The sequence below is a fragment of the Pavona decussata genome, unplaced genomic scaffold, assembly GCF_977016875.1.
Source record: "Pavona decussata unplaced genomic scaffold, jaPavDecu1.1 SCAFFOLD_106, whole genome shotgun sequence".
NCBI lineage: Eukaryota > Metazoa > Cnidaria > Anthozoa > Scleractinia > Agariciidae > Pavona > Pavona decussata.
The window spans coordinates 991654-1011023 of NW_028145520.1; the positions used below are offsets into that span (position 1 = coordinate 991654).

Here is a 19370-nt window from a genome sequence, read left to right on the forward strand (position 1 = left end):
CGTTAGCACCCAGGAGTCTCCTGTAGCTCAGTGGTAGAGCATCCGAACTAGTAATCGGAAGGTCTTAGGTTCGACTCCCGATAGGAGCACTCGGATTTCTTTTTTCCGAGTATGCCTGCGTCACTTTTGTTGAATAATTATCATTCTCATTCATTCACCAGGCTGGAAATATACCATCACATTTCTCTCATATACCAGACGTTCGACATTCAAATATTAGCAGTATGCAGGATGTTTGTCTCATGAACGTAGTTTAATGACCTTAGCACCACGAGTCTCCTGTAGCTCAGTGGTAGAGCATCCGAACTAGTAATCGGAAGGTGTTAGGTTGGACTTCTGATAGGAGCACTCGGATTTCTTTTTTCTGACTATGCCTGCGTCACTTTCTTGAATAATCATCATTCTCATCCATTCACCAGGCTGGAAATATACCATCACATTTCTCTCTTATATCAGACCTTTGACATTCAAATCCTAGCAGTGTGCAGGATGTTTGTGCTATGAACCTAGTTTAATGACCTTAGCACCCACGAGTCTCCTGTAGCTCAGTTGTAGAGCATCGGAACTAGTAATCGGAAGGTCTTAGGTTGGACTTCTGATAGGAGCAGTCGGATTTCTTTTTTCTGACTATGCCTGCGTCACTTTCTTGAATAATCATCATTCTCATTCATTCACCAGGCTGGAAATATACCATCACATTTCTCTCTTATATCAGACCTTTGACATTCATATCCTAGCAGTGTGCAGGATGTTTGTCCTATGAACCTAGTTTAATGACCTTAGCACCTACGAGTCTCCTGTAGCTCAGTGGTAGAGCATCCGCACTAGTAATCGGAAGGTCTTAGGTTTGACTCCTGATAGGAGCACTCGGATTTCTTTTTCCGAGTATGCCTGCGTCACTTTCTTGAATAATCATCATTCTCATTCATTCACCAGGCTGGAAATATGCCATCACATTTCTCTCATATACCACACGTTCGACATTCAAATCCTAGCAGTATGCAGGATGTTTGTCCCATGAACCTAGTTTAATGACCTTAGCACCCACGAGTCTCTTGTAGCTCAGTGGTAGAGCATCCGAACTAGTAATCGGAAGGTCTTAGGTTCGACTCCTGATAGGAGCACTCGTATTTCTTTTTTCCGAGTATGCCTGCGTCACTTTCTTGAATCATCATCATTCTCATTCATTCACCAGGGTGGAAATATACCGTCACATTTCTCTCATTTCTTGATTTGTTTATAATAAAACAATTATTCCGCTCACGCTTGTTGGATATGAGATGATTATAGCCAACTCGGTGCTACGCGCCTCGTTGGCTATCTATCATCTCATATCCAACGCGCGCTCGTGGAATAATTGTTAAATGATTGTGAACTTTTAATTATTCTTTGTAAACCCACGACAAAAATGAATAGTATTTTAACAGCTGAAGGGAAACAAAGAGACAAGGTGGGAACAAGAAACTGAAAATAAGAGATATTTATTTTCCAGAATTTTTAGAGATATACTTATTTTCCAGAATTTTTTTAAAAACTTTTATTAAAGAATCAGATACGGAAAAAATGATACAATGAACGTATCAGTTATTTTACAGCTAATATTTACAGGAGCTACAATTACCTTACAGTGCTGTGAGCTGAGCAGTTTTCCTATTATAAGCAGTTACACGTTTGAACTCGTCACTACATCGTTCACAGTTTGAGGCACTCACCTGCCCGTTGAAAGGGAAAGAATGACAGTTTCCCAAGCACGAGGAATAGAAAAAATGCCAACAAAATAATAAAGACAACTTCATCACGTGGCCAGGGTAACAAGCATCACACTGTGATAGGAATTAACGTAAATCGACTGATTAGGTGCACAAAACACAGAACAATCCGTCTTTTTAAAATACTCGCTGAGATAATACAACTTAGCAAGGGCATTGGCTTGGAGGAATTGTTAAGTAGAACCTTGTATCTAAAATATCAAACGAGTCTGCATACTAACGTTTTCTTAGTCTTCAAGCTGGCGAAGAAGAGTAACTGTATGAATGACCTACCTCTAAATCGCCTCTTTTGGCAAGCAGCAAACTGGAAATCTTTACGGAACATAGCTTCATATTTATTTTTTTACATACAGAAAGTCTAAACTTGAAGAAAAAAAACTTTCCCTTTTACCTTGGCTAAAACAAAGCACAAAATAAACCATTAAGACATTGCCTAGCTTCTTCCATTTAAGTACCCCCTCTTGCGCCACGCCCCTCATACAATCCCGCGTATAACAATTATCCAGTGAAGTTCAGTCAGAATGGCAGACATTATACGTGTGTAAATGTATAAAAAAGAAACTTGACAGTGCTTTTAAAATAAAATTGGTGCTAGCCACGGTCTTTTGCTTTGCAGTACAGGCAGCCATAGGAAAATATTTTAGCAATAAAAGCATGTAACAATACCCACACCTTAGTTTAAAAATATGTATTCCATCACACTTCCACTCAAAACGACATGCACTTATTTACACTGATTTTCAGTCATAATGACTTATCTATCTACATTTATAAAATACTCAGATATCTCCCATACTGTTAAGGACGGTGCCTACTATTGTTACTTCGCATACGTTCTGCACATCGCGAGATACTCGGGTTTCCTATGGGTGGTGCCTATTAATACAGGAATATTTTTTGCGCGGTTTAAAACCATACGGAGAAAGCAGAACTTACCAAATGCCTTTTGTATCTCAAAAGAAAATTGGGGGTAACCATGCATTTTTCAGAGAAAATTAAGCTGTAATTTAGGAAAAAATCCCATACATTGCTTTATATTTTGGCGCTTTTTAGAGATATTGTTGCTTAATTATCTCTGAAAAATGCGCGGTTACCCTCAATTTTCTTTTTGGATTCCAGTAGGCCTTGTTAAGATCTGATTTTCCCGCATAGTCATAAACCGCACAAAAATACTTCGGTATTAGTAGGCACCGTCCTTAAAGTGATGACTGAATGTCTATAATATATTACATTACTAATATGCAAAAAAGACTGAATTTCAAACTCTTTCATGGCCATTTGTTAACTACTTCTCCAGCCAATCATGAAGCAAAAAATCTGAACGCTGCTTTAGTGAAATGAAATGGTTCCATTGATCTCACGGCCATACATGTACTATGGTCTCCTTAGCTTTAAAAGTAAAATGGTATGCCCAAGACAGAATCAACGTGGATCCATCACAGGCCCACAATGCTCACACTCTGCGTGACTTGACAGGGTTTTCAGGGTTAAATCTACCAGAGAAAGCCATATTGTGATAGCCACCACTTGTACGATACATGGACTTTGGTGTGGGAGCAACAGCAGATAGCAAGTCAGCACTTAAATCTTCTATCACCTCATTTTCACCCCTGTCACAACAAAGAAGATATCAAAGTTTTATCACTTCTTGTTCCAAGTTTATGTAGAGTTCTGAAATTTTCCAAGACTTTACTACAATAATCAAGGACTCGATTTCCTAAGGAAATACACAATCATAAAAATGTCAATAATAGGGAGTAGCAATAATTATTATAAAACCAAAGGATAGAACACACATTAGAAAACCTTAGCAGTGCATGGGCCAGAGAGGCCACTCAGAGGGACAATTTATAATGAATTTATAATGAATGTAAAAGCTCTAAGATGAGTTTCATGCTTTAGTAACATTCTGGTTTTATTTGCTTGAAGGGGGATGGAAAATACAGTACCAAATTAAACTCAACTGTAAGCACAGTAACTCATTAGACTTCCTATTAAAATGCATTTCTCAACCTGTAAATTATATGTTCAACATCGCGCTGTGAATCTTTTGATGGTAAAAATTCAAGGGCTTTTCAAGCCTATCTGAAGCATTAATTCACTCCTCTCCTATCAATAATATTAATTGGATTTTATGAGGTTCTCAGGCAGTCTGAACTTGGCATTAGCAATTTGATTATGAGGGAGATTGAAGCATGGATTCCATGCAAAATTGTGATTTGAAAAGATTCACTCGAGGTCAGAAATACTGTTGCAAGCCTCCTTACTTATGTGGTTCATTAAAGAACTAAAAAGTGAAGCTTTTAAAGAAAGAGGAATGGCTTTTTCTTCAACTGCTGCAATTCCATACAATGTAGGATACTTTGGTTTTACAAGTGATAGGTTAACAACAAACTGAACAGTTTATCAAAATCTGAGAAACTTTTTTAGATAATGAATAGTAATTTTCAATCACCAGTTCCCATCAAATAAAAATCTGCTCAAAGTAATGAGATCTACAATGTAGTTAAGAAATCGTGAAGAAGGAAGTAAGGCACTTACTTGGAGGGACGTTTCTTGACATAAGGTTGTGTTCTGCGACACTTCAAACAGACAACAACAGCAGCCACAATGAGGCCAACAGCTGCACACACTGATGCCACAGTCACAGCCAGGTTTCTTGAATTACTAACTCCACCAGCTTCTTCGGTTTTGCTTTCTACAACATTAATCTTGCCCTTCAAGTTACTACAGGAAGAGAGATCACTAAGCACTCTCACTGCGTAAGTATTGTGACCTGATAAAAAAAACAAATGCCATTAGAGGATCAGAAAAAACTCTTTACTGAAAATATTAATAGAAAAGTTAATCCCCGTTGGAAAAGAGAAGGAAAATTTTGTTCAAGCCTTGTGTCTGTAACTCACCTAAGTCAATGACATTCTTGTGCTGAATGAGCTGATTGTGAAACTGACAGATCAGCTGAACCACTGAATGATCCTTTACAGGTGAAATTTCCATGCTCACTTCTGCACTGATGCTGTCTCTGCATTGCAGTAACACAGACTTGTCCATAATGTTTGCCACACTAAAGCTACAGTTGCATGCTTCTGCAATGCTAGAGGCTATTCCCTGGTTAATATGTGTCACTGCAACAAGGCCCTGGTGAAAAACAAGATTAGTTTAAGTAAAAAAAAAAACTTCAGGAATTTATGATATTTATGATCTTTACATGAAACAATGTAAACATACGAAATAAATATTTTGAACTGCAGATGAAAGATCAGATAAAAAAAAGATCCTCGCAGTTAGTATGCAACTTAAGCAGTTGCGAAAAGAAAGCCTGAAAAAAAAATCAGGCTTTCTTTTTGCAACTGCTTAAAATGCATGCTAACTGCGAGGATCTTTCTTCTATTTGATTTATGATCTTTGTAGCAATGAACCAAATTAAGGCTAATGTTAACAATCCTCTACTCTTTAGGTATTTAAACTATTACTGGGAAATCACTCAAAGAATGTTGATAAAATGAAAAAAATTTACCAAGAAGAATGTTTTCATTCACACCACAGGAAATGTGTGTCTGATGCGATGATTTGTATTAAAATAATTCCCAAATGAACTAATTTCACTTTAAGAAACAATTTGAGAAACATTTTTTTGAAAGGCTTTTGTAACATATACAACACAGAATCATGTCCACAATACCTGTATCTGTAGAAGTTTGCAATCTTCAGTCATCACCTTGAGACTCAACTGTCGGTGGAATTCCTCAATAGGAGGACTCGCTGTAGAGCCTGTAGTTTATTAAGAAAAAAATTAAATTTGCCTCATCCCCTGGTTTTCTTGCAGCTTGCATTATAATACAACTTATTCTGTGTAACGACAGATATACACGTGGATGTTTTAAGAGTTCTGTAGTATTTTTCCAAGCCCTACAAGGCCAAAGGTTGAGAAATGAGTAAAAGGAATGTCCCGTTTGGATCTTTGATTTTATTGTATCTTAAGTTTATACAGTCAAACCTCCCATAAGCAACCACCAAAACGTCAAGCCTAGGTGGTCGCTTATGGGAGGTGGTCAAGTACAAGAGGTCAGACCATAGCCAAACTTTTGAACTCATTAGCATAAGTTGACTCCGGAGATTTAGTAGCCGCAAAAACATTTTTAAACTTTACTTTAAATCGAATTCATTATATATAACTTAGGTCTACTGGTAAGCTCTTATTGGACCATCCCAAGGGAAAGATGCTTACAACATTGGGAGCAAGATCATTCTCAGCAGCAGCTCCGAAACTCTGGAATGAGCTACCTTTGGAGCTTTATCAAGCAACATCACTTAACAGTTTTAAATCTCGACTTAAAACCTATCTTTTTAAGAAGTATTTTTATAGTTTGTAACTTAGTTTATCTTATTCTCACGGTAATGTATTTTCGTTTTCTTTTAAACATATGATTGTAAAGCGCTATTGATCAGCACATGTAATTGGCGCTATATAAATTGGTAAATTATTATTATTATTATTATTAAACTTTCCAAAATCATATTACTAAAGAATTTCAGTATCAAAGTTGATGGTTTGCCTGTGATAAATTACCAAATACAGCAAATGGGACAACGCTATTTCGGGAAACCCAGTACCTCAAATTGTGGCATTCATGTCTCCCATACTACCCAAGAATGTATACAAACAGCAAATTGTCCAACTTCCGACAGGGGATAGATATGATGACGTTTGTGACAAGTAGTCGCTTATGGGAGGTTAAAACAAAAGAAAATTGCAAACTGTCATCTCTAGAAGTGGCCGTGGTCGCCTACAGCAGGTGATCGCTTATGAGAGGTTCCAACTACAGGGCTTTGACTGAGAAAAATTTGGTATTTGGAAAAAGTGGCTGCTCAAGAGAGGTGGTCCTAAGGGGAGGTTCAACTGTATTTATCTATTTCATATTTTATCTTTAGTCTCCTGTTTTCACCTTTTTTGCTTTACCAAATTTGTAAATTATCCGTAATTCATCCTATTGGCTGTCAGGAGTGTTTTTAATAAACTATTATCTTATCTTGTCTCTCTTGAGTAAAATGTGAGCCAGTACTATTTGTAAAGCCATAGAATCAGGTCTTTATAGTTACTTATTCTACTTCACTTCCCTTTTGATTTAGCTTACTGCAATTCAAGTGTAAACAATCTAATAAGCTGTGAGCTGTCAGACATAACATGTATATTTTGCATGTTCTCCTTATCTTACACAGTAAAATGACGAAGAAAAAAACTCACCGTCACATGTATGTCCTGTGAAGCCATCTAGGCAAATACACTCAAATCCATTGACTCTGTCTCTACAGGTTCCACCATTCTTGCATGGATGTGAGAGACAGTTATTGATGTTAACAGCACAGTTATATCCTGTAAAACCAGCTTTACAAATGCATTCAACACTTTGACCCTTATCAGTGCAAGAAACTGCATTGGTGCACATGCTGGGGTCCTTGCAGAGGTCTATATCTATCTGACAGTGATCTCCCTTAAACCCTGGCCCACAGTCACATCTGTAACCATTCACTTCATCTATACATCTTCCTCCATTATGGCATGGGTTGGAGAGGCATTCTTTCAGGTTGTAATCACATCTCACGCCAGCATAACCCGGAGAACAGTGGCATTTGAAACTATTCACTTGGTCAATGCACGTACCATGGACACAAGGAGATGAGGAACACTCATTAATGTCTACTTCACAGTGATAACCTAACAAAAAGAAAAGGCATATGTCATAAACACCGTCCAGCATGCATTTTTCAGAGATAATAAAGGTTCTATTTGAAAAAAAAAAAAAGCCATACATTGCTTTGTATTTTACTGCTTTTTAGACTAATTGTTGCTTAATTATCTCTAAAAAATACCCCCGCTCCCCTAATTTTCTTTGTGGTTTTCAGCAGCCCTTACTAAGATAATTTTTGTCCACATGATCATAAACTGTTCAAAAATACTTCTGTGTTCATAGGTACCGTCCTTACTACGTTCTGCAATCTTCTGCCACATTCACGCTCTTACCATACTCAAATTCACAATTAGCCAATCAGAAGCCTAGTCTTCCTAGTCTACTGTCCTGATATCCTACGACATCAAGTCACTGACCTAATATTGCATGACATCATGGTTACTTTCAACTAATGTTACCATATGATAAACTGAAGAGGTTTTACCAATAAAACAGAAACCTCCTAATAATTTTAAGATTTAGCTGGTGTTTTCTGGTCATAGAAAGAGTTAAAACTTTCCCACCAAAACTAAACTGAAAGGCACTCGCCAACTGCATGACATTTGCCGACAAGTACTGAAACAATGGAGTCGGAGTTCCCAAATTTTTCACTAAATGTTGAATTTGGAAAATTTTGAAAAAGAAACTCAAGTAAAATTATTTTTCATTCATCACTTTTTGTGCTGTTTGTTGACTGCTATTATTGTCCTCGCAGGCCACACATGACAGATTATAAGCATAACTACTCGAAATATCACTGCATTCTGGGCTGAATTTGCATCTCGCCAAAATATGAACCATGGCTTTACCAAACCTGTCTGATATGCCGCTGAAGCATACCAAAAAGGTACAATTAGGTATAAATACTAAGTTAAGTAACTGGGCATTTGATTGGAAGAGAGAGAACTAGAGAAAAAATGGGCCATTTATCATGTGTCTAATCAAAGACATGACATTTTCTTTTTCGTAGGGGATCAATATCTCTTAGGGAGTTCCATCCCTGCCAAAAATTGACGTTAATATTCTTCATTCTACTTCTTGTATTTTAGGCTACATTTAATCACATTCAACTTTACAATATTGTAACATTGCACTTTTCATTTTCGACATCCAATATTGTGCATTTGGTATAACCATACACATTTTATTTTCAACAAATTACGTACATTACTCATTTGACATACACTCAACATTTCTGGTGTTGTCATCTCGATTCACCTACTGCAATCTTTCAACATGCAACTTTTCATATTCAACTTCATTCGAAATCCAACTGCAATTCAGGAAAGGATAACATTGTGGGTGCAATTACCCTCAACCCCTCCCCAGAGGTAAGGTGTCAAAAACCTCTCCTGATGAGTAATACAGGGAGGAATTACCCTACGCAGAGGCAGTCAAATTTTCATGCTTTTAGTGAAGGATACTTTGGCCAGTCACCCCCCCCCCCCCCCTTCAGAATTTCCATTTTCTCTCCATCCCCTTTGAAATTCCCTGTTTGATCTTCTAACATCTCCAATGAACAAGAAATTTATGCCTTTTTCCTTCTCTACAACATTTCTGCTCATCACAATGAAGTCTTGTCTCGTTTCGAAGGAGACTTTCATTGACACTCCCACCATCTCGAGTGAATTATTAAAAGAGCAATGTGATTATCAGATTTGTGTGATTTGTGAGAAAGCAATAATATTTTTGAAAAGGGTTTGTAAAGATTTTTAGAGTACTATGAAGGCAGTAGATCTTTTTCCACTGTTTCCCTTCTCAAAAACATTACATATACTAGAAATACGTGACTCGCAAAACCTCGCGAAGCGGGGGCTGGGTGGAAAGCCCTCTTTACTCGTATTGTAGCATCAAACGAGGAGATTAAGAGGCGCATAAGAATTTTTTTTTGATGAGCATGGTGTTTTCGTAGTTCCACGGGCTAGTTTGCGGTTGAAAATCTATTTCTGACGCGACGTAATGTACAACGGGCGTGCAGCGCTGTCGTGTTCGATGAATTTATTTCCCACGGAAAATTATTGACCGCGGCCACAAAACGTGTAATTTCTTTAATGCACTCTTTCACAAAAAAGATTTCTAAAAGAAAGGGAAAAGATTCTGGAGAGATAGTTCTGTGTCCAGTGAATATTGATGAACATTGCAGTTGAAATTTGATCATGCACGCATATTTTTTTCCATGTATGCAAATTTTGCTCCAGACAACGCCAGACAGTCTGACGTCATTGTGCGGACACCTTCAAAGATATAAACATATATAGACATATATAAATATATTTTTCGCTCGAATTTACGCGGCTTAGCTCCGCTCGGGCCGGCTCGGCCCGACAAATTTATTAACCTCGCTTCGCGAGGAATTATTGTTTTAGATACCCAGTTACCTAGTACATTCTGATGCATATTTTTATGCTGATGCATAGAGGTAAAGTTTTCACATTACAGTCAACTTGGAAATAATATTACAATCACAAAAAATGGAGGTTCTAAATAGTGAAAAACCTGGATACAATAAGTTTAGTTTAATTAGTTATTTCCCTCAATTATTCTATTTCCGCTTTTTCCATACACTAGGTAGCCAGCAGGATTATTTCCAAGTGGCAAAGTTTTGGCAGTGGTTCTATGAGAATTTGCCTCAAATGCAAGACAACACTGCACTTGTGTGAAAACTACCATAAGCTATACAGCTTGGTAGCATATTTGCACAGCAGTTCAGGGCTTCTGATAATTCACGGGAAAAAAAGTCAAATTTCACGGGATTTTTGGAGACAAATTCGCGGAGAAAACGGTTGATTTCGCGGGAATTTCACGGGAATTTTCGGGGGTAAATTTCCCCGAAAAACAAAGAAGAAAGCCAAGAAGAAAGATTGGAGAGAGAAAAAAAAGATATATTGGAAGGATGTCAAATTCAGGGCAAGAAAGAAAACACAAAAGTTCATCCAACACAGTTCTCAAAGCAATTGTACTTGTTTCGAGCTACAAGAAAAACATAAGCTTTACCGAAACGCCCGGCCGGTTAACCTACTTTTTCAGCTGCAATTTAGAGCCAAACATAGCAACGCAATAAATTTCTTTTCTCTCCTTGGTCTCTTGTGCTGCTTTGCAGTTTACAAGGCAAGATTGTTTGTGATCGAAGGTTCAAATCCATTTGTGAAGTCAAAACATTGTTGTGTCTTCGATCGTGTCCTGCACGTACGATTAAACATGTGCCTGCATTACTACAGACAGCAGTTTCCTTTTCCACTCCGTATAGTGTCACCATAAAGTCTTCTCATTTCTTGTGCCCAGTTTTTTGCTAAATTAATCTAAGAACGCCTGGTAGTTATGGTACGTTATGTTTACTCGTGGCAGTGACGAAATTTCAAGATAAATTTGCATTTATGGAAAGTAAACAGCCCCAGTAGCCAAGATAAGTTTCAAATATGTTGTAGCGACATGTATTTGGTAGGATTTTTTAACGAATTTCGCGGTATTACGTGTTTTTTTGTAAATTTCGCGGGATTCCGCGGAAATAGACCTTTTCACCGATACGGCGGCCATTTTGAATAACTTAATTTTACAGTATATTATGGGATGCCCAGAGGGCAAAGAATGCTTGCGTGACTGAACGCACTTTAATATTGTTGTCATTTGACAGCGCTGTTTATACTTTCTAATCACCATTTAGTCATGGCTGAAACACAAAAGAGTTCAGTATGGAAGAGCTAGAAGGAAGGAATGTAGAGAAACTGCAAAAATATTTGAGAAATCGTGGCATTGCTATCGCGAATGATACTCGTAAGCCCGATTTGTTATTGAAAGTTTACTATGCTTCTCGGCTACATTTGCCGTTGTGTAGCACTAAAGAACAACGACGATGTCCAAATTGCAGCAAGAAGAAAGGAAAAGCTCTTTATTGATGGAATTTCGCTTCGTTTCGCGGAGAAACTGGACAATTGGCTGAAGGGAAGCTATTATTTTCCTGACATGATGATGTGACGTGGAAGCGTACTTGTCGAAAAACAATGACATGAAATCCGCGAAGGAGGGAAAAAATATATGTGAAAGCGGACATGTCACTGATGTTGAGTACAATAACATATCAGATTGTCTTACAGTCAATCCAGGTCACGCGTGAACAGTATTTCCAAGAATGAAATGAACATTCGAATTTCTCTTTGTATTAAATATCCGACGTGTGAATGGAATGTTGGACATTTCTCTGGAAAGTGTTCCGAAAAAGACGCGTTAACTGAAAAAAAGATTCAAAATACTTGGGAAACAATTGTTATTCTTGAAATATTCAGTTTTGCAATGTAATGAAAAATTCATAGCTTTATACCGTCAATAAGCGAGGGAAATTTATACGGGAACTCTGAAATTTTGTTGGCGATTTTCAAAACATTTAAATTTCAAAACTCCGTTCAAATTTCAAAAATATCGTTCAGGCGTGACCTGGGTTGACTGTAAGTTTTGTTATGTACGTGGAAAAGTTGTCCCGCAAACGAGAATTGGAGAAGACCCGTACACTAACCAAGATAACGCGTTGTTTCGCTTCAGTTTTTGCCCCCTGGGCACCCCATAATATTCAGCAAAACTAAGTTATTCAAAATGGCCGCCGTATCGGTAAAAAGGTCTATACCTGAATTTCGCGGCTCCGCGACCGCGCAAAATATCAGAAGCCCTTGCAGTTGGAATGATGGACATCAGGAGTTAAAGGGATACTCTAGACCCCAAAACAACTTTCGCTTAAAAGGTAGCATTTGGACTATAATAAAGGGTAAACGGCACAAAAAGTACAAAAGAAAAAAGTAAAAGGCCGAAAATTGCCGGAGAAAGGCGAAATTTTCCCCGTTTTGAAGACCGGAAGTAAAACTCGTCTTTGGTAGAGCACGTGATCGATGACGTAGAATGAAGAACCGCTCTTGTTTACAACACTGAAGACAATATGGATTCTGGGGATTAGCACAGTTATTTTGCTTGTTTTTCTTCTGAACAAAATAGTACAATTGTAAATGCCGACGGAGCTACGTTAGCAGAGCTATCAGGGCGCTCTGTTGTATGTGTCTAGCCGTGCAACAGCGAAGTGAACTCAGTTGCGGACTCTACAAAACGAGTGAGAAGAGGTGTTTAAGAGCGGATTGGTAAGCGACCAGTTATGCATTCTATCGAAAATTCGGTGTATTTCACATCCGCAATGTGATTTCATTGGCAATTTAATAAGGTTTGAGTAGCATTAAAGTTTCCTTTTTATGGTACGGCATTGTTATTTGAAATCTATCTTAGTTATATTTTTTAAAAGAAATCCACGTGGATTTTTTTCCTGGGAATTGGCCTGTTAGACTTGGAGACACAGCGTACAAAGCTCAGCGAAAGCTTGGAGATGTGGGCAGCTTTCATTATAACGATTCACACTTTACAGGAGCAGTACCTTTATGAACAGCAATACTATGACGAAGAATAAGCACATAAATAAATTCGGAAGTCATTGTCTTGGCTGGGCTTTTTGGGATATTAAACGAGTTACCTTGCTAGCTTTCATGCCATATTGCGTTTTATTAATACTGCATTTGAGCTCACTTAACAGGGATTTTTTCCGCTAAGTAATGTGACTGGCAATTTTTCATTGTTTTCCATTTTAAAGCAAAATAAGGCCTGTCACCTTTGATATTATGCTGATTTAGAAAACGGTGTTCACCGTTGTTGGTCATTTTGCCCTGTCCCGCCGCGTATACAGCGAATATATATGACAGTCGCGTACCTGAGCTGAACAAGGTTAATGAAGTAACTGCGATACTACGCGTGTTCGAAAGGTAAGCAAGCATCATTATCGGCCAATGCTAGTTTTCTTCAGGCTGCACTTCAATAACAATTTTTTATTATTTTTCAAACATATGTAGTGAACCCTAGTTCTGGTGGAGTAGCTTGTTTTGTGATCTGTCTGGCGCGAGCAGCTTCATTGGATGGCTGTCCTCCATTGGGCCTATGCTCTTATTTTCTGATAGTCCTTCTTTAAACCAAGGTTGAAATGGCGTTTTGTGAGCTTTTCATCTTTCCACAGACACAGCTATGATAATTTGTGGTTGAGAGCAGTCTTCAGAAAAGTGAGCAGAGGTCGTGGGGTTAGCAAACAAATCGAATCGCGTGTGTCCGAACCATCAGCACAAAACCCGAAAGAAATGCCAATTATGAAGACCTTCACTGTTGTTACTAGAATTAAGCATCAAGCAACTATAAATCGATGCGGTATTATTAAATTTTCCTCAAAACACAAACTATACATTTTATTTTGGAATTTTAAAATCAAGCCATTTACCGAATGTTGGTACAGGAATCCAGGGGAATCTAACCGGAAAAGGTTTAGCTAGTTCTTCTTTCTGCGTCATTTCCGGTTTTCGGCCCAAGCGCTGCTTCAAATCCCATGGCGAGAAACTTTTCGTTTTCCTAGGCAAAATAGTGGAGATCGAACTCCAATTTTGGGAAATATCTTTTATTTGGGTCATAAGCTTTCTGAATCTGTAAAAATGTTTTGGGGTCTAGAGTATCCCTTTAATACTCAACACACTGTAACACTGCCCAAATATGGTCATGGTCATATCCTGCAATATACATAATTTCACTTGTCGGGGAGAAAAATGGCAGAGCACTTTAAACAAGTAAAGACATTGGAAGATTGTCTCCAGCTTTTCTGCAATAAAACTGTGCTTAATGTTATCAATTTGCTGAATAGTATAACAATTATCATGCTCAATAATGCAGAATATACCCTGATTTTAGCCAACTTGGCCTACTGCCTTGTCTGCTAAGTATCAGGCAATATTCTCCACAATTCCGCAGGATAATGTTAAATATTTTACCTGGTGAAACAAAAAAATGAAACAACAACAGAAGTCCATCTGGGAGAGATCTTCTCCCTTTTGTAAAACAAATTAGTGAAACTGCACATGACAAGTCTGGCCAGTAAAAATTTTATTTTGGCTAGTGAAAATCAGACCTATAACTAACCATTGGCTACAGTAGCAGGCTAAAAAGTTAGTCTCAAACCCTGGGCTTCTCTGCTGGTTTTTAACATATTTGTTTATCTCACCAACATGTGAGGTTAAAACAAAACCAAAAAGCTATTATTTGTACACTTTGTTAGATAACCACTGCTGGGACAGTGCAGGTACCTTCCAGTAAAGCAAACCACATCAATAGTAAAGACTACATGCAAAGTAACTCAAAACGAAACTGGGGGATAGCTTCATTGCCAAGTGGGAATGTGAAAATCTTTTGAAAAAATAGTTAGAAAAGGAGTTTCTTGACAGCATACACTGGACAGCTTGGATGAATTATTGCTCTATTTTAGTTACCACATGATAAATAAATGAATAGCTTATAAATGAATAAATGATTACCTGTGAAGCCAGCCAGGCAGTTACATGTAAATGACCCAACACCATCCACACACACACCACCATTAACACATGGTTTGGATGCACATTCATTGATATCCACTTCACAGTTCCTGCCAGTGAAACCCCTTGGACAGTCACACGTAAAGTTATTCACCATGGACACGCAGTGACCACCATTCACACATGGAAAAGACACACACAAATCAGTGACCCGAGAGCAGTCTCGACCCTCATAACCGGGCTCACAAATGCATACATGTGTGCTGCCATCGACTGAACTTTCCATATTTTGACAAACTGCATCATTTTTGCAAGGGTTTGAAAAACAATAGTCTATTTTTTCACAAAAATCACCCCTAAATCCGCCGCAACATTTGCAGCGGAAGTCAGGGATTGTGAAGTTTGTGGTACACTGTCCTCTGCCGGAGCAACTGTCGTTTGATGTGGGCGCCTTACACTTGTTTTCTTTGACACTAACATTAAGACGTAAACCAAAGTCACAGCGAAACGTAGAGTCGATGTTGGCGATAAAATAATTGATTCCAGGCTTAAGAATGTCTAATCCCACTACTACACTATTAGTAGGTTTGTTTACAAGCGGAATTCCATTGGTCTCATTACACCCAAGAAACGCTTTATCGCCATCCGCAGCAACTACGTGATGCGGTACAAATCCATCCACATAAGCAACAATTTCTTCGTCAGCTGTGAAATTTAGTATGTCTCCCACTTGAATCTGCAAAGGCTTTAACTGTACCTCTACAAATGTGTCGAACACGTTAGCTTCCGTATCATTCTCGCCACCGAAACACGAATGACTAGTGCTACAGATGCTCAAGCCATATCCCCAAGTAACTGGTACAGCTCTTGAGTAATTCCTCCAGCAAGGCTTTTGATCACATCGTGCGATACACTGGTGTATTTCATTTTGATGAATTTCGCAGTGACGACCAAAGGTATCGTCTTTGCACACGCATTTATACCCGTTCACTTCGTCAACACACAAAGCACCATTCTTGCAAGGCCCTGAGGCACACTCATCTTCATTTATGTCGCAGAATTTCCCAGTGAATCCCGGTGTACAATAGCATTGAGTCATCCCAGATTTATCCAGTCTACAAATGCCCTTAACACACGGGTTGACTTGGCAATCTGTACTTCGAAACTCGCATTTCTGGCCGCTAAATCCTTGTTGACAACTGCAAATAAACGACGAGCCATTTGTAGAACAGAGTCCCGCGTTCCAGCAAGGATTCGGGGAACATGGATTCGCTGTGACTCCGAAGCTTGCTTCAGACTTCAAAATGTAGATAGAAGCAACCACGAAGCACCAAAATAACTGCCTCCTTCGAAATATATACATTGTCCGTCCTTGTTGCCCGAAAGACAAATTGAGTTTGAAAAATTGTAAAAGAGGGAAAGCGTGGTTAAACAAAGAATTGTCATGGGAGCAATGAAAATTATCCAATCAAGCTGTGAGTAGCCGAACGAGCAACCAATCACAGACACTGTGAGAAAATGGCCAAATGCCAAGTGACTCAAGACAGCTGTGTGTAGCATGTGTGAGGTGTAATAACCGTTGGGGGTTTCTTTGTCCCATGTTTTTGCAGGTTAAAAATGTTTCTTCACATTGCCATGTGCTCAGCTACAATTCTCACATGTGCTTGCTTTTGAATAATGATAATAAAGAATAATAATACATTTATGCCTCTTCAAAATTGACCCCCTACCCCCCCCCCCCCCCCCACCATGTACCAGCCAGTTTCTAATCAACTCGTAGTTTTCCGCTACAAATAAGCGAAAGGGTACTTTCTTTCCGGATCACCCTTTTGACAAGAAACAGATGCTCTTCACTCAAAGTGAAGAAACACTGTAAAACTACAAGACTAGCTAGCAAAACGGACAGGGCCTATATATGGAAGGCATAGCCGTCAAAGCCGCCTTCTCTCTCGAAGCGTCTTACATCAGAATGAAAATATTCCATAACCGACGTTACTCCCTGTAATACGACTCCTCCAAAAACGACTGTGTGTGGTTCGTCACGTCACGCACTCTTCCCCACGTGACGTGACGAGTCGAGCCCAGCCTTTGTTTGTGACCGGGGTTTTCCAGTTGGGGATACCCCCCCCTCCCTCCTCCATGACGTTCTCCTGTCCTCCTGCTGAATTTTTTTTCCCTCCTGCTTTGTAGGTCGTCTCCCGATCGACCTCCCTATCTCTTCCGATGGGGAGACTGCTCGCTCTTCCCAGTTTCCCCACCTTTATCTTCAAGTTCTTCCTCTATCTTACATTTTTTAGCTTAACAGGGAGTCCGCAAAAGTATACTCATAACTGTATAGTACTCTGCACAGCTCAGATCCGCTCGCGCACAACTCAGTGCACGACATCGATATCGCTTACGCATGCAAATTAACACAGGGAACGAACAACTAAGTCAATAATTTATTAATTTGTTTATTTTTCTCAACTTTTGTGGACTCCCTGTGATTAAAACGAATGCGAGAAACTTTCACGTTTTCAATGTTTTAAAAAATATTTGTTGTATGTCTTGCTAAAACACCCGGGAATCAGTTTGAAATAACAATTGACCATGAAATTGTCAACTGTCTGAAGGTTACCCAGAAACCACCGGTGAAGCGTCTACGCCCTTGAAGGCCTACATATGGTGCTCACAGAAAAACGAAGAGTGACGGAAATTCGTCGCTCTATGGCTAGTGATACAATTCTACAAATATTCCATGAATGTCGTAAAAGCGAGGTTTGACAAGGACCTTTGAACGAGTCACTGTATGTTTTGCATTTGCAAAGAACTCTGCGAGTTTCCTTTGGTTACATATTAACCGACGCCAAACTACACGGGCTCGTCCGCGCTCAACGAAAAACACCATGAACGTGAAGGAATACAAAGTCGTTGTTTTGGGCTCTGGTGGAGTCGGAAAAAGTGCCTTAACAGTTAAATTTGTTACAGGGCAATTTGTGGAAAAATATGATCCAACGATCGAAGATTTTTATCGCAAGGAGATCGACGTGGATAACAATCCCTCCATATTGGAAATTTTGGATACTGCGGGGACTGAACAGTTCGCTTCCATGAGAGATTTATACATAAAAAATGGTCAAGGATTCCTTCTAATATACTCTCTTTTAAACCGACAAACATTTACTGATCTAAAACCGATGAGGGATCAAATTCTACGCGTGAAAAACTCAGACACTGTGCCCATGATTCTTGTCGGAAACAAAAGTGACATGTTTGACGAACGCGAGGTGTCTGCAAGCGAAGCGAAACTTTTAGCAGAAGAGTGGGACTGCCCGCACTTTGAAACCTCCGCTAAAACCAACAGCAATGTCGATGAAATGTTCGCGGAGATTGTCAGGCGAATGAAAACGACACAGAAGGGATCTTCAAGTAAAGGTGGATGTTGTGTTGTCCTCTAACCTCAGGGCCATATTGTGCGTCGCATCAACACTCTTGGGTTTGACACTTGGACAAGATGTCAAGTTCATTCTCTTTTTTGAGGAACAATGTTTGTGATGTGTGACAAGATTTGTTGGATGTAACGTGTTAAGTAATTTTTTTAAAATAAGAATTGAACTTTATGAGAGCTTTTTAATGTACGAGGAAATTTTCACTGAATTTTTTAACGAATGGCGACTGTTTTATTGGAATGTTTTGGTTTCCCCTTAATTTAGACTTTTAAAGACATTTTGTTGGATGTCTTTTCAAACAACACTAAAAGTACACGTTTTTTATTCCTTTGGATGAAATATGTAGTTTTTAATCCTGTGTAGATCTCATCTAGACAATAATTAAACTTAAGCTTATGTATTTGAACTTAGGTAGAAAGACAAATAGATTGTCGACTCTGCAAAGTGTAAAAATTTTTTGCACAATGTTAGCAACATAGAATACTTGTAATTAATCGACTCACACCCAGTAAAAAAATTTTTTTTAAATAAAGTGACACCATGCTAATTTGTGACTGCTTACTGTCAGAATGGCAATCACCCATGGGGTACAGTCAGTTATCCAGTTATCAGCTCTTCAGTTCAATCAATCAATGTCTATATTTTTATCCACTCTTCTTTTATGATAATGATAGGTCTTAGCGTAATGGCCACAAAGTTATATTGAAATTAACATACCAGTATTTCAGGTACATTGATATTGATGACTCCCTTGATGTTGTAATAATTTTTTACCCTTAACGTGTGAAAGTGATGGCAATGAAATGCTATTCTTTTCATCAGCCTGAAATCTGGTTTCTCTTTCAACACCTATGCAAAGGTTAAAATTAAAGCACAAGGCAATGGATTTGTTTCAAATTGACGGGTGACAAACTGCCCATTATGGTTAGAGAGGTGCAATCGCCTAGTTAGGTTTTTTTTTTTTATTTACAAGATTAAATTATTAAGAAAACAAATACAGGAACAATTCTTTTAAAAATATTCAGATGTGCCACCTAGTGGGGTGACTTATTCACCAGCAGAATGTTCTAGGTT

The 19370-nt window shown here is 38.6% G+C and overlaps 2 protein-coding genes across 3 annotated transcripts; one reads left to right on the plus strand and one right to left on the minus strand.

Moving 5' to 3' along the window:
• Nucleotides 1-1465: 1465 nt before the first annotated feature.
• On the minus strand, nt 1466-16316 carry LOC146471127 (uncharacterized). Of its 2 annotated transcripts, XR_014866858.1 has the most exons (7): nt 14869-16316; nt 7015-7485; nt 5452-5540; nt 4673-4907; nt 4311-4545; nt 2979-3379; nt 1466-2580 (listed from the first exon to the last, which is right to left on the minus strand). XR_014866858.1 is itself a non-coding variant. In XM_085121139.1 (6 exons), the coding sequence occupies exons 1-6, from the start codon at nt 16229-16231 to the stop codon at nt 3223-3225; spliced, it is 2550 nt and encodes an 849-aa protein (XP_084977265.1). In that variant the 5' UTR covers nt 16232-16316; the 3' UTR covers nt 1466-3222. The 2 variants fall into 2 exon arrangements, 1 of the variants encoding a protein (XP_084977265.1); XM_085121139.1 differs by having other exon boundaries at nt 1466-3379.
• A 1173-nt stretch (nt 16317-17489) lies between these two features.
• Nucleotides 17490-18843, plus strand: LOC146471128 (ras-related protein Rap-2b-like). Its single transcript, XM_085121141.1, has one exon. The coding sequence runs from the start codon at nt 17754-17756 to the stop codon at nt 18303-18305; it is 552 nt and encodes a 183-aa protein (XP_084977267.1). The 5' UTR covers nt 17490-17753; the 3' UTR covers nt 18306-18843.
• Nucleotides 18844-19370: the final 527 nt, after the last annotated feature.

Excerpts from the sequence above, each read along its gene's own strand:
- LOC146471127 (XM_085121139.1), bottom strand. The coding sequence starts at position 16,231 with ATGTATATATTTCGAAGGAGGCAGTTATTTTGGTGCTTCGTGGTTGCT. Across the intron at positions 7,486-14,868 it reads CTGCCTGGCTGGCTTCACAG|GTTATCACTGTGAAGTAGAC; the intron begins GTAATCATTTAT and ends TCTTTTTGTTAG. Across the intron at positions 4,908-5,451 it reads GCAAACTTCTACAGATACAG|GGCCTTGTTGCAGTGACACA; the intron begins GTATTGTGGACA and ends GTTTTTCACCAG.
- LOC146471128 (XM_085121141.1), top strand. The coding sequence starts at position 17,754 with ATGAACGTGAAGGAATACAAAGTCGTTGTTTTGGGCTCTGGTGGAGTC.